The following is a 15,315-nucleotide window of genomic DNA, read 5'->3' as shown; positions in this document are numbered from 1 at the left end:
TGGAATCTCCTGGATCTAATATTATCAGATCAAACCATATGTTATGTTAGATTACCCACTGAACTTATTCATGCCAACATGATAAAAAATATCTTGTTTTATTTCATTTTTATTAATCAGGCACTCTCATTGAGATTAATATCTCTTTCCAAGAGAGACCTGAGAACAAGAAACATCAATAAGACAAGAACACAATTAGTAAAGAGAGGCAACACAACTACACAATAAACAAGGAATTAATAAAAACAGTTATAAGAATCATAAAAAACATCAAATAATAAAGCTTTAAAATTTCCAAGGGGAATGTAAGACTCATGTTTGAGGGCAGTTTGCAGTTCATTCCATTTAAAAGGTGCATGGTACCTGAAACCAGTCCTGCCAACATTAGTGCGTACCTGAGGGATCTCTAAGATTAAGTAGTAACTGGATCGGTACTGTAGTTATTAGATTTAAATGAGAGGAGAGTTGTGAGGTAGTTTGGAAGCTTTATAGATGAATAACATGAGATGTTTTGTTCTTCTTGACTGCAAGGAAGTCCGACTAACCTCATGAAACAGAGAACAAGGATGAGTGTGAAATGTGTCATTTGTGATAAAGCATAATGCACTATGATACACAGGGTTTAACTGCTGAGGTGTTGATTGGGCAGCATGATGATACAGAATAACTCCACAGTCAAGGACAGACATGAAGGTTGACGGCACAATAGTTTTACAGTTGGAAGAAGACAGACATCCTTTAGTTCTGTACAAGAAGCCTAGTTTGATTTTTAATTTCTGAGTCAAATGTTGAATATGAATCTTGAATGACAAGTAGTCAGTAATGTACGACTCAGCAAGTTATCTTGGGATACCAATATTTATTATCTGGAGAAAACTTATTTGTTATCGAGAATAACGAGAAAATGATTTTGAGATAACAGAATGACAAATAATTGTCACCAGTCGGACTCACCAACTTATATTTCTCACATTTTTACCTTATAGACGATTCAACAGCATTAGGACACATCTGTCCATCTTTGTTTGATCTCTCACAGACATTTCTTCTGTCTGATGACCAGACTCTCACTCTACTTTTTTGCATCATTATGAGTTTTGATGTTTTGTGTTGTTGATAGTACCAATATTTTTATATTTACCTTGTAGTTTTTGCCAACTGATTTCTTATCTTGGAGCATTAAATGTTCTTGTCTTGTCATCCCGTCCCCTCTTCTTTCAGTGCTTTAAGGTTTTGCCTCAATGTTTATGAAGTGACGTCTCTCTGCTACTATCTAGTGGCTGAAAGGAAAATTTCATTTTCTCAGGATAAAGACAAACTGGAGAAATAACACAAGTGCAACTTGAACAATCATCCAATTGATTTGCTTGCATTTCTATACCAACATATTAAATCACAAGTTGGATATGCAATTAATCTACCTTAAAGTTTATCAATAAAAGTTCTTATTCTTTCTAAAAACCCTTCAGCTCCGCGCAGTCTGTCCCTCTTCACTAGCCGTACTTTACGTCATCATAACAAGCCGACCAGTGCAGCATGGAGGAGCTCTCCTCCCGGTGAAGGATTTTTGACCTTCTGAAATCATTTCTTTCCAGTAGTTTCGGTGAGTTGATTCTTCACACACTACCAGTAGTGTTCATATTTGTAGATGAGGATTAAAGTCGTTGTCGCTGGTGATTCCTGCTCGTCAACGAGTACGACTTTGACGTTAGTTTGAGCTAATGTTAGCAGCAGCGAGGCTAACTGTATTATTATATAGCATTATAAACATTACAATACTTAGGCTATATACATGACCTGACAGGGATTGTAAAAACAAAAAATATATGCAGAAGTAGTGGTTCTGATAGATGTAGCTATAGTTATATATGTATATGTTATATAGGTGAAGTAGTGAATACAAATTAAATATGTAGTAGTGATATCTACACACACACACATACATATATACATATTTAAACACATTCAAAGAGGCTCTGAGCTGCCGATCATGTGTCAGGTGATGGATGACTTGGGGCAGATGTTAATTATTTTTTTGTCTTGTGAACCACAAGGTTGAATAGAGCCCTCCAGGATGTCGGTGAAGCATGCATCAGTCCATGCCAAATGGATCATCGGTAGAGTCATCGGGACGAAGATGTTCAAGACCGCCAAAGTGAGAGTCACAAGGCTGGTGCTGGATCCGTACCTGCTGAAGGTGAGCCTTTAACGGCGTCCATTCACTGCTGAGATGCACAGTAAGAAAAGGCAACATGGATGGAAAAAATCACATGATTAGGGCTCAGAAATGTTTGATACTGCTGCTAATATAACATCAGCACTGACACCTTTATCAATAATTTGGTTTGAAGAACTTATGTTATTTTTTTCATTTAACGAGATTTGCCAGACTTCTCAGTGCATCAGTGTTTTTATTGATTCTTAACACAAAGAGCCGTACAAGAACTTTGCTAGAAATAATATTACTGTTACTCAATCAGCTGAATTGATTAATTAGACAAACTGATTTTAGATTAAGGTTAATTGTAAGATAATTTATCACTTGTTTTTGTTATTTATCAAGTAATAATATCAAAATGTGTTATTAATAGCATCACAAATAAACAGCTAACTTCCTTTTTCTGTTTCATATGTTTATGAATTACATACATTTGGTTAGTGGTCTGATCAAGTAAATAAATGCAAGACATCACTTTGGACGGTTCTAATTTGTGATTAGCAATTGTCATTATTATTATTATTGTTATTGTTATTATTATTAGTATTATATTTTTATCATTATTCTGTTGGAATGACAAAACAATAATGAGAAGTGTTATGGTGATTAGTACCAATCATTTTGTAAACTCACTCAGAAATAGTGAAAGTAGCTCAGAATTTAATTCGCTCACTTAACAATTTTCCTAGTAATTAAAATTAATTCGACTCAAATGTTTAATTCATTACCTCTAGCTAGTACATGATCAACTTCACTGTGTACAACCAAATGTTATTTATTTTCAAGCTTTGTCCGAAACCTTTGATTACTCTCTGTAGAGTTATTACATATTTAAAGATGTTTAACGGTAGAAACTGTGTTTTCTCCCCCACAGTACTACAACAAAAGGAAGACCTACTTCGCCCATGATGCTTTGCGGCAGTGCACTGTGGGAGATATCGTCCTTCTCAAGGCTCTGCCTGAGCCGAGGTCCAAACATGTGAAGCATGAACTGGCTGAGATAGTTTATAAAGTCGGTCGGGTAATCGACCCACTGACAGGAAAGAGAGTTGCAGGAACTGAGTTTGTGGAGCCTCCAACTGACCTTCCTCACAGCCCGGAGGAGGAGACGACGTTATTAGAAAAACTGCAGGAGCTGAACATCTCAGCCGCCTCCAGTGGGGCTGATTCCCCACCTTCAGAGAAACCCATTTCATGATAAAAAAACGGATCTGTTATGTTTAAATGTCACTCTGCAATCACATGTTTCTGTTGCAGAACAATATACAGTATATTGATTAATGTGGAGAGCCTAAATACGTTTTCTTTGCTATGTGTAGTTTTATTTCAAGTCACATTTCTGGAGAATTTACAATAAAAATGACAATGAGAACTCACGGTCTCATTCAAAAACATGTATGCATGGAGCCCATATCTGTTTACTGTCACACTGTAAGATCTATGTTTGAAAAGACAAAGTCATATTTATTTATTATTGAGTATAAAAGTTTATAGGGGTGCAAATGCAAAAGCAGTTTTAATCAATATATTTATATTGCTGAATTCTTATTATTCCCATTCTAGTGTCTATTAATGTACTAACACTGTAAACACGTGATGTTCTTTGTCATTAATCAGATTTGTCAATTAAGTTGTCTATTCATTGAAGTGCAGGTGTGAATGATGATGCACTCAAGGAAAATTATTTGGGTTAGTTAGTTATGTTTAGGCCGATGTAAGTTATATTTAGAACAAATTAAGTTATGTAGAAGTCAAAGATAAATAAATGTTAACAGAGCTATGTGTTAGTCAGGTGTATCGTCCAAAGCCTAAAAACACTCATGAGAAATCCAATCAAACACAAACAGGAGTGTCTTAATCAAAAAGTTATTGCCATGGTTACTTATCACTCCGTGTACATTATTATTGGCTTCCGGAGGCATCAACTTCATAATGTGCAACTTTTTCCTATACATAGTCAACGTGTGGTGACGTGATTGTAGGTAACGACTGCGGCTGCAGCCCGAGTCAACAACAACCTCCAGCAGCTGTCAGCGAAAACATGGCGACCCGAGTCCTTCAAAGAGTGGGCAGCGGCCTCAAAGAGGCGAAACACGGGCTTCAGGCGACCGGACAGGTCAAAGTTGTCGTAAGGTGAGGGCTTTGCAACTTACGTGTGCCCATGTAAATGCAAAAATGCAACTTAAAATGTGTGTTGTTCCTGCGGAGTTAAACACCAATGACAAAGTCCGGTGTGCTAAGTGGCTAAGCTAGCGCTAACGTACGTACGCTGGTTACGTTCAGATTCATGTAGCGTAGCAGCATTAGTCCTCTAGCTTTAAAGTTGCTAACTCTCTGCTAATGCTAATTATCGCCCTACGGAATTACAAAGTTGTGAAGCAACTTGTGTAAGCACTTATCCTAGACTACTTGGTGGTTGTGTCCTCAGAGAAATAGCTTCTACGTGCAGAAATAATACAAAATTATAACAGAGTTTCTGTCAGTCCCAAAGTGGATTTAACTTCAAGGTCAAAATGCAGCGAAGTGCTGCACAGCAGTGATTGTTATTATCAGTAAATGACAGTTTAAACTGCAGGTGTGTGTCTCAAACCGAGCTGTGATGGGAAAATGTTTACAGATGAAATGCTGCGATGTGTATGAAAGTTAGTTGAAATGTTGCAGCTCTGAATGCAGAGTTTAAAGTTTATGTTTGCACCGGCTGGCAACCTGTCAAAGAAATGCTTTCTAATAAACACCAGTAACCTTTGCTAAAGGGCTTGTTGGCACTTTAAAATGAAGTTTATCACCATGTTCCTGTCTGAGAAAACTAAATAATCATGTGGGAAGGCTGCTTAGACTAATCCCTCTGGTTATGTGCAGTATGTTCAGCTTACAGCCTTCTCTGTTGCTGCCTTCTCAGGTGGACTTTCTCTGTAATGAATGAGTTGGATGAGCCGATAAAGATTCATACAAAGTTCTTAGTTTGCTGCAGCCATCATTGACTTTTACACAATATCTCCTTGTTCATTTAAACTGACCTCAGTCCTAATAAGTACCATGCAGTTTTATATAGTTTAAATAGTATAGTAGTATATAGTAGTATAGTATATAGTTTTATATTGCACATTTCATTACAAGTAAACTATGTGCTTTAAATCTATTGGCAGTACTTAAATATAGCCTGACTAATTATGGATTCATTAGTTTATAAGAAATCCGATGATGATATAAGACTCAGACACACACTTAATAAGCTCGAGAAAGTTAAAATTTTAAGTTTGCAGAAAACCACTTTATGACCTGAGAGGTCTGATTATACTGGATTGTAGCCAGTGAGCAGGTCAGAAATCATCCAAACCATTAAGTGTTTTGAAGACCATAAGCAGAATTACAGTAGAGTACCATTCAGAAATGTCACCATTTCTGTAGTTGTTAGTCTGTTATCTGATGAAACACTGATCGTATCCAACGTTTGTGTTTTGTTTCACTCCAGGAGCCTCTCTGCTTTCAAAGAAGACAGCTGGTTCAAATCTCTCTTTGTTAGAAAGGTCGATCCAAGAAAAGACGCTCACTCGCATCTGCTCGCCAAGAAGGAAGACAGCAATCTGTACAAAATACAGTGTATGTATTGTTCATAACCTACTTTGTTACCACAATGGACAAGATTACCCTGACTGTGTGTTTTCAACATGTTAGGGCGGATTAAAAAAAATGTTCCACTATCGGATAATCTTTGACAGATCTGCTGAGAAATGGTGTATTATTCACTACATGGTTTTGTTTCCTTGCAGTTCACAATGTGAAGCCTGAGTGCCTTGATGAATACAATGAACTTTGGTAAGAAGTTCCTGTTCCTTAATTGACTTCATTCAGATGCCCGGTTAAGGTTCTGGTTTAGTAAACAGTGCAGATGTTTTGAGCTTTTACACATTTTTTGTGTGTGTGTGTGTGTTTATCTTTAGTGACAACATCTTGCCTTCTATTCATGAAGACCCTGAATACCCCTGCGAGCTGGTGGGCACCTGGAACACATGGTATGGAGAGCAGGATCAGGCAGGTAAGCATCAAGCTCCGTGTCTTAATGTCGTATTAATTGTCACCTCACACATGTGCATCTGCTTGTGAAAGGCATTTGATTGATTAACCGTCCGTTCGATCGAGTAGTCTAATTGAAACATAAACATCCTTTTCAAAAGAGAAAACATTAATTAAAGTCTCACAGACAAGGTACTGGTGCTTAAAGAATCGGTCGATCAATCAGACAGTCGGACATTAATTGATAACTTCTCAAATGTGATGATTTGTTGCTTTTCTCCATCCTGTGTCAATTTAAATTTTGAGGCTTTGAAGTGTTAATTGGACAAAACAAGTGATTTTAGAAATGAATCCTTGGGCTGGGAATTTGTGATGAACATTTTCTGACATTTTATAAGATGAATCAGTTGATTGAAGGATTAACCAACAGATTAATTGATAGAGTAAATCAGTTGAATAAAATATTAAATATAATAACATAAAATAAGTTAGTTGCAGCCTTTCAAGATACTGTAGTTCAGTCACATTTTCCAATATTATTTAACTCCTGATTCAGGTGACAATCAGATGAAACATGGCAAATATTAAGATATTTATATTATACTTTTTTGTGGCATTTCTGCCTATATTTGACTGTTTTTAAAGTATGAAGGATATAACATGCAATAACTGTTGATTTGAATTGAGCAGCAGACGTTGTGGTTATCTGATATATGTCCACTAAGCTACTGAGCCACAAAATGTTAATGCCATTCTTTTTTTAAGTTTTAAGTTGGACTGTATCAAAACACTCACAGGTCTCAGTCACCTTGAAAATGTGACTCATCATCTCATTAAGGGTTCCCCTCCTGCTGCTGGGGAATAAAGCGAGGTGTTTGCTTCTATGGATGTAAAAACAGACATTTCTTTAGACTGGTGCTGTCACTCTCCTACCCAGTGACACAAACTGGCACTGTGACAGCTTTTATATTTTAGTTAATTATAGCTGTGACTGTATTGCAGTTTTCCTGGCTGCTGTCCATTTTGCCCTTGTGGTGACATTTGTCATTCCTCGCTTGTAATCTGCCTCTAATGTTACTGTGCAGCAGTATTGACAACCTCAGTAAAGATAATCTAAAAGGCTGCATGAATAAAACGTCCTTACTCTGTGAGAGATTGCTGTCATGTTTGGCAAGTTTATACCAATTAATTCTTAATCTTGATCATTGGATTCATTACATTTTTCTGCACTGAAGTGTGGTTTCTGGTATTGATACTAAAGACCCCTAACACTGTGCAATTTTTATGCTTTCTGAGATGAAAGTTGACATTAACGAGAGAAACGTGGTGAAATCTTTGGTCGTCAGTCCAAAACGTTGGTCATTGATCACACTGTGAGGCACGTCCACCAACGGCTGATTTGGAGCTTTAGCGACTAAAAATAACCTGAAGCTAAATTCTCACAGTGTCAGAAATTTAGGACCAAATTCCTTCAAACATCCACGGCACACAAAAACCTAAACGATGGAGGCAAAACAAAAAATAAGTTTGTGTGACTTTGCTGCATTTTCAAAACATACGAGGGACGCAGATGGATGATGCGAGCTGATGACGTGTCTCTGCTTTCATATACTAAATTTACATCGTAGCGCTACGATTCATCACATATTCATCAGACAGTCCGACACATCAAATTGATATCATACAGTTGGACTCAAATTAAGATTTTATTAGATCCATCTTGCACATTGTGGCACACAATAAATCATTGTTGTCACAAAGTCTAAAGGCGCCTTAAATCATATAGAGAGTAATCGCAGGTTAAATGCTTTTCTGCTTCATTTCACCAAACTGTTTTTTTTTTTTTGACAGCAGCATTTTTCAGGTAGAATCTCACATTATTTAGATGTAATTGAAGTGGTAAGATGTGATTTTTCCAGTAGTGTTTTCTCATAGAAATTGACTAAAGATTCATGGTTGATACACTTTGAGTTTTTCACACCTTGCTCGAGTCTAGAAAGACAGGTAATAAAACATCAAAGTAAAGCGATATATCAGAGAGCGGCATTATTTTTGGCTCTTCTGCTCCTTCTATTCTAGTTCACCTGTGGAGATATCGGGGAGGATACCCTGCTCTCACCGAAGTCATGAACAAACTCAGGCAGAATAAGGTAACGGGTGCTGGGATTAGTTGAGCTAAATGGCAGCTGGTGACCTTCAGGCAGTGCACCCCTCAAATAACATCCCTGTGTGTACCCATGTGTTTGATCATATTTATCTGTGATTTTGTTTGTGTGTTTGGTGGATTTTCTAATTTTGGTACAATTATCTTTAATACTTTTACTGACAGACGTGCAATTTGATAAAATGTGGTTCTGCACTGCTGTGTGTTTCTGTTGAATGTAATTTGGGAGATTTGTGTTTGTTTTGGAGATTAATGTCACCTGATTTTCACTTTCACTGTCTCAGTTTTATTATTTATTTATAACATTGTTGGAATGATGGTTATTATTTGTAAATGGCAAAATTATTTAATTTTAACTGCCTTTCCTACTCTAATTTGGATTTTTTAAATTTGACTTTACTGTTAAAAATGATCATGTAATTGCTCTCGTTCACATGTACGTACAATATTCTGCCAAAACTAAACACATCAGAAGATACAAGCAGTGATTTGACTTTTGGGACTGGACGCTAACCTCCCAAAACAGATTTTTATAGAGATTTTGCTCCACTTGACCATCAGTTTACCCATTTCTGTTCTGCATTACCACTGGTAGATGTACCTGGTGATAAAAAGAGGTGATTTGTTTCTTCAGGTGATGATAATATAGACTAAACCTAAACGGTTTGAACTCAGTTGATGTACTGTACTTCAACCAATATAGCAGAATTTATTGTCTGGAGTTGAGGCAGATTTACTGAGTAACTTGTTCTTGTTGTTTGTTGTTCCTGTAGAAGTTTATGGACTACAGAAACGAGAGGGGGAAGATGCTGCAGTCTCGTAGGAACCAGCTGCTGCTGGAGTTCAGTTTCTGGAACGAACCTGTCCCCCGTCCAGGACCCAACATCTACGAGCTCCGATCATACCAACTCAGGGTACCTGTGTCTCTTAATCCTCTTCATGCAGAGTCAATTTACCAGCTTCCTCCCAGTTAGGATAAATATATATCTTAATGTTGTTGTATTGAACAGTCAGACAGCTTATTTTCCACATCTCTTCCTTCTTCACATTTTTATTTCAGCCAGGGACGATGATCGAGTGGGGAAATTACTGGTAAGGCATAACTTGGTTATTTCCTCTCCTATTCTTTTGTATCAGGATTGATTGGATTCATTTTGATCTTGTATTTTGAAAAGCTCATAAGCTTTCTTGCAGTTTTGTCGTCATAATAGAGTCGCCGTTATTATGAACCTTTTTTTTTATTTAAATCCCTCACTGCTATTTTATTGGTTTTACAGATTGTAGCAGATGAAATTGAGTCAACGGTACTTTTTGGCTACTCAATCTATGCATGACTCCTAAGCATGACAAGATATATTGCACATAATTTATAAAGCTCGAGAATAATTGGCCTATATATTTTAATTTAATTAATAAATGTATCTAACCCTAATTGAAATTGACTGGGAAATTTGCCTGATCAAACATGTTTCAAATGAAACATGCCGGGAGGGTTAAAACAATTTTGAGGTTGTAACAGAAAAAAAATTATGTTTTGATTTGAAAGAAATGATTTGGATGATGCTCAATAAAAAATTTCATTTGAACTTTAAAGTTGACAAAATTGATGATTGTGGTTTAATTGGTGCAGCTTTCTGTTCTGTCATGTAACATAAACTCTTTGGTGCTCTGCAGGGCGCGTGCTATCGAGATTCGCCAGAAGAACCACGAGGCGGTGGGAGGCTTTTTCTCACAGATTGGAAGTCTGTACACGGTTCACCATTTATGGGGTGAGGACTGTTCCCAAGTTTCATAAAACTGTGCAGCATCATGATATTTTTAGAGGAAAATACATAAAAAGTTAAATCCTAGAATATTATGGACACTTACAAATCAATCACTGTATTCTAAATAATTAGACAAATGTGTTTATAATGTGTTTACCAGTTTACTGGGTGCATCGTTGATGTCCTGTAGACATTTTCTCCATCACACACTTGTTACGTCGTGGCAGTGATCTGCACCAGACTGCAGATGATCTTGTTAAAAACTGTATGTGTCCATTTAAAGTAAGCAGTAACTTTTTTTTCCCTTTCAGCTTATAAAGATCTTCAGTCCAGAGAAGACACCAGAAATGCAGCCTGGCAGCGTGACGGCTGGGATGAGGTTGTTTATTACACAGGTAAGTCAGCCGGCGTTAATCACTCCTCTCTTCCCCTTCCTGACAGCACTGGGCGATACGAGCAAACATTAACTTTGACTGGAAGCGTATCATGAGGATATTTTCTTAACATTGATACCAAACAAAATATAATTAAAAACTAACAAAAAGAGTTACTAAGGTTTTTATTTTACATGTGTGAAGAGTTTTGTCTGATGTGATACGTCATAGTGGCACACATTCATTGTTTACAGGAAAACATTTTTCAAATTTTTATGTAAACTTGCATATATTTTCCATGTTTTTATATCCCCACCTAACAGAATCATTGCAGTGCGTTTACAAACACGCACTTAAGTGATCCGGTTTCACAAAGATAGATTTTGACTGATTAAAATAGTCAAACTTCAGATAGACTTCTAAATTAATTAGTTGCATAAAGTTGTTCAGTTCTTCACTATTTTAAGTACATGTTGGACTAATTTGACATGAATTCTGGCTAAATTAAGACTTTTTTCAAACTAAAAAACATGGCTGACGGAGCATCTGCATCAAACCGATCAGCTCGTCTATCAGGCTCAGGATAGTTTTGACGTCATCAATGTATATTTACAACAGTTTACTGCAGTCTCTTGAAACTTCTCTCACTTCTCACTCCACATCATGTTAGCAAACCACACACATTATGATCTATGTTTTTTTTTTGTCATATTTTGCAGGTCAGCATGTGTCACTAATTGTTACCATAGCAACATGGCTCCTAGTTCTGAGTTAATTTGGGGTCAGATGGCTAACTTTTTACACCTAAAATAAGTCGGTCTTTATTTTCTAACTTGCATTAGACTAATCTAAGAGCAAACTTATGTCTGGCCTAACATTACAGACTAAAATAGTCTAAAATATCTTGAAACTGGTCTCTGGTTACAGTCTGATTTCTTAAACATCATATTTATTAGAACCCCGTTTTCTGTAATCATGATAGAAGATTAGAAAAACCTGATTTTCCTTGCTACCACTTCCCTGGAGAAAGCTGATGTGATTGCATCCACAGGTTTCTAATTGTCTTTTTTTTTTACATATGTGCATGAAAGAGACTTATAGACAGGAAAAGTATCTCAGTCAGCAGGATGAGAGGAGAGATCATCACATGTGGCGACGCATCCTTTATATTCAAAACAATTCAGCAACCTCTTGCATCATTAATACACTTAAACAAAGTAAACTATGGTGCCAAAGTAAGCTCGGAGATGGGGGGCGGGGGGATCTAATTACTGGCTTGTTGCATGGACACATACAAACATCTACAGTGAAGTGGTGCCGTCAGCTCACAGAACATCTGGTGCAACAGGCCTCCGATTTTTCCCATTAACCAGTTTTCTTTTGCGCATGAAAACATACCACATGATGATGATTGCTTATGTGTTTTGTTTTTTTTTTCTCTTCTTCATCCCACAGTCCCTCTTATTCAGCACATGGAATCTAGAATAATGATTCCCATGAAGAAATCGCCCTTGAAGTAACCGCCAACACTGAAGAAAAACCCCAGCGAAACTCTCAACAGCCGCCACAACAACAACCACCATCTGTAAGAGAGCGTAACCAACCGTCGGGAGTGTGCACTGCCAGGGATATCAGTAGAACATCAACATTTCGTTTCAGTTTGTGTTTCCTTTTCTTCTTTATTTCTTCACTCCCCGTCTTTTCCGTGTGAGCTTAGAATGTCTTATTTTCAAATGACGAGGTCAAAATGACGATTTGTTACAGCAGTTATTATGTTACTTATCCATAAATGAGCTGCGTGGGCAAAATTATAATTTGACACACTCCTCCTCTTCACTGTCTCTGTCATTTATGAGGCTTGTCTTTTTTTATTATTATGATGATCTAAAACCTACTTTCACCAGTGTTTTGAGAGTTGAGATGCCAGGAGGGGACGTGAATCAGGCTTTCAGAGGTCAAAGGAGCTGAAAATGTCTTTCATGAAAATGTGTTACAAAAGAAAATGACTCATGAGTCCTGTTGCACTAGCGAATCAAACAACAGTAACTGCCTCCATTATCTCAACTAAGACACTGCACCCAGGGCTTTATGGGTGGAATAAGGAGCAATGTTTCTGATCCGTATTGATTGGATAAGTTTCTTCTTTAAAAAGTTAAATGTTTCCAGTAATGGTGCATGCTGTTTACAAATCAAACACAGTGTTTTATAATCGACAATAATCCTAATTATCAGAGATAGTGGCCGCTGCTGTAGAGCCGCAGTCCAAATGTCACCAGGTATCCACTCCTACAGAAAAAGAGACTTTATGTTTACGTGGTTTTGATCCAACCAGCTGACTTTGGTGTGTAATTATGTTTCAAAATCAGTCGGATTGAATGAAAGGATTCATACAGACACTGTTATGAAGACACACAAACAGACCGCAGAGTGTCAGACTAGTCAGGAGCACAAAACCGGACGCTAGACTTTGATTTAAAGCACAGTCTTTTCACTCCTGCCTGGATACATGATTACAGCTTCCAGTTATTGGGTCGTGAAGTTGTGATGAATCCTTCATAGGAGTCGTTTTCCCTGTTTGTGTCTCCTCTGTTAAACTGACCACATCTCCTGATTTTTTTCTAACTTTTGACATTTTGACGCTTCTGGCTCTTCCAGCTGTGTAAGAGGAGGACGAGATGATTCAAACGACTAGAAATTACTTTTGATTTCAGCAGAACTAATCAGTATCTACACACTGCTGTACACTGACTGGTTTGGTCTATCTCTATGTCAAGTAATTAAGGCCAACTGGGTGATTGTGTGCTGTAACTGAGATTAATGTTTTGTTTTTGTTTTTTTTTAAATGGTCAGATTAGAGATATCCATAGTGGGCTTACTGACCAAGCCAGAGATCTGGTCAATCCTGTATCTGTAACGAGGTGGGGTATTCTGACTGTAATGTGTTAATAAACAAGTGGACAGGTGAGAAGTAATATCTCATTGTGGTAAATGTGAAATGCAGTGCTTTAATAAGATTAGTTGTACATAATAAATTAAACTTCTGATGAAAATGGAAAAACAAGTCTTGGACTCCTTTTTTATGAAATCATGTATTAAATCTATAATAGAGTTGGTGTTTGACTGTGATGTTTACTTTTTGTACACTGAACATGACACCTGTATGTGGTGGGTGAACGTCTCATTCGGATTGTTTTGATGAGATCAGGCTCTTCCGCTTCATCCCAAAATATGTTGGATGTGATTAAGGTGAGGAGGTCCTTCCACAGCAAACTGGAAAGCTATTTTTATGGACCCTGCTTTGTGCACAGGGGCGTTGATATTTTGAAACAGTAAAGAGTGTTCCCCAAACTATAGTCGCATAGTCTAGAATACTGTATCCTGAAGCATCCAGATTTTCCCTATTGGTGCTAAGAAGTCTGACTTAAACTATGAAAAACAGCCTAAGACCAGCAGTGTGAAAAATAGTGTCCTGAGTGTGACATTGTATGTGATACATAGATTGTGAATGTTCACTTTCAGTCTTTCCAAGCTCTTGATGACAATCATGCTCACACATAATAAATCTGTTTCTTTTGCAGGACTGAACAGTGAGAGAGTTTATAGTTTATTATATGCAGTTGCAGCTCATTTGCTTGCACCAAAATTACTTTGTTATCCAAAGCAGGCCAGGAGAAACATCCCATAATATACCAGGAAGCAAAAAACTAGGAGTGTGGAAATTATTTTCTCTCTCTCTTCAATCTCTCAGGTCCTATTCATGAACTGGACTGAGAGTGTGTTTGATAATTGTTATATTTATGGTTATTTTGATTTAAAGCGGTCTCATGTTCCTGACCTAAAACCAGGTTTCTATACATTTAAAGTGATGTATTTCACACTAGACAAAAAACAGCAAAGGAAATATTTCGGGTGACGTAAGTACGTCGTCTTTGTCTAGGGTGTGACTTATGCTGCCTTCGATGTTAGATGTTGGATGTCGGACATCTCATAACCACGAAAGCGTTCAATGCAGGCTCTTACAATGCAGTGAGAATTACTTTCCAGTTGAGGATAATTTAAGATACTGTTAATTTGCATCCCCAGGACCTGGTGAAAGTCCAGGAAAGCCTTGTTTGTGATCGTTATAGAACAGTAGGCAAATGTAAGGGAAAAAACAATAGCTTTTAGTTATAGTTATTAGTTATTACAGCTTTAATTTATTTGATGTGCAATAAATAAGTCAGTTATATAACAATGGGGGTTGTATGCAATGTACAATGTTAAGTCCAGTTTGCTGAAATATATCAAAGTGACCAGTGCAAGGATTCAGTGAGGGATGTAAAATGTAAATTCCAGTTTGATAACTGTACAGTTCAGCTCTGCTTCTTCTGCTGGTAGTTTTTCCCACTATTGGGTCATGAAATCGGATGAACACTCAACTCAAAAGCATCAGAAAAAATAAGAAGCACATTGCAGAATGTAAGCTGTGTACATGTTTCAATGATACTAAATTAAAGCTTGTTGGGGGACTCGTGTAAGGATGTCTGCAGGAGATTAATTTAATATGTAACTCTCATATCAGCCATTGCATCGGTAGATACATTCCCATTAAATTATCAAAAAAATAATGTTTATTTTCATGTTTTTTACCCTGTTCCTTTCATGGCTTTCTTGCTCCTCCATAACAACGCTGTATAAAATCACCGGTTGTGCTAATGTGAACGGGGAACGGGGAACGGGGGGAACGCTCTCTTACAAACACCGGAATATCCGAGCCTAGACGTGGTCACGTAAAGGCAG

At 37.3% G+C, this 15,315-nt stretch overlaps 2 protein-coding genes across 3 annotated transcripts in view; both read left to right on the top strand.

The window, feature by feature from the left end:
• Nucleotides 1–12,885, top strand: part of LOC137195748 (protein NipSnap homolog 2-like) — a 41,885-nt gene extending 29,000 nt beyond the window's left edge. The window contains exons 4-13 of one of the 2 annotated variants that reach the window (XM_067608338.1): nucleotides 4,201–4,351; nucleotides 5,691–5,818; nucleotides 5,989–6,034; nucleotides 6,160–6,254; nucleotides 8,312–8,382; nucleotides 9,170–9,310; nucleotides 9,457–9,488; nucleotides 10,071–10,165; nucleotides 10,474–10,557; nucleotides 11,992–12,885. In XM_067608338.1, coding sequence (XP_067464439.1) covers nucleotides 4,201–4,351; nucleotides 5,691–5,818; nucleotides 5,989–6,034; nucleotides 6,160–6,254; nucleotides 8,312–8,382; nucleotides 9,170–9,310; nucleotides 9,457–9,488; nucleotides 10,071–10,165; nucleotides 10,474–10,557; nucleotides 11,992–12,056 — 908 coding nt within the window. In that variant the 3' untranslated portion in view covers nucleotides 12,057–12,885. Of the gene's footprint in view, nucleotides 1–4,175; nucleotides 4,352–5,690; nucleotides 5,819–5,988; nucleotides 6,035–6,159; nucleotides 6,255–8,311; nucleotides 8,383–9,169; nucleotides 9,311–9,456; nucleotides 9,489–10,070; nucleotides 10,166–10,473; nucleotides 10,558–11,991 lie in introns of both variants that reach the window. The other variant, XM_067608339.1, reaches the window with a different exon arrangement.
• On the top strand, nucleotides 1,476–3,612 carry mrps17 (mitochondrial ribosomal protein S17). The gene is made up of 3 exons (XM_067608340.1): nucleotides 1,476–1,603; nucleotides 2,055–2,197; nucleotides 3,093–3,612. The coding sequence occupies exons 2-3, from the start codon at nucleotides 2,075–2,077 to the stop codon at nucleotides 3,414–3,416; spliced, it is 447 nt and encodes a 148-aa protein (XP_067464441.1). The 5' UTR covers nucleotides 1,476–1,603; nucleotides 2,055–2,074; the 3' UTR covers nucleotides 3,417–3,612.
• Nucleotides 12,886–15,315: the final 2,430 nt, after the last annotated feature.

The sequence above is a fragment of the Thunnus thynnus genome, chromosome 13 (assembly GCF_963924715.1).
Source record: "Thunnus thynnus chromosome 13, fThuThy2.1, whole genome shotgun sequence".
Classification (NCBI taxonomy): domain Eukaryota; kingdom Metazoa; phylum Chordata; class Actinopteri; order Scombriformes; family Scombridae; genus Thunnus; species Thunnus thynnus.
This window is presented reverse-complemented; position numbering and strand designations above follow the sequence as displayed.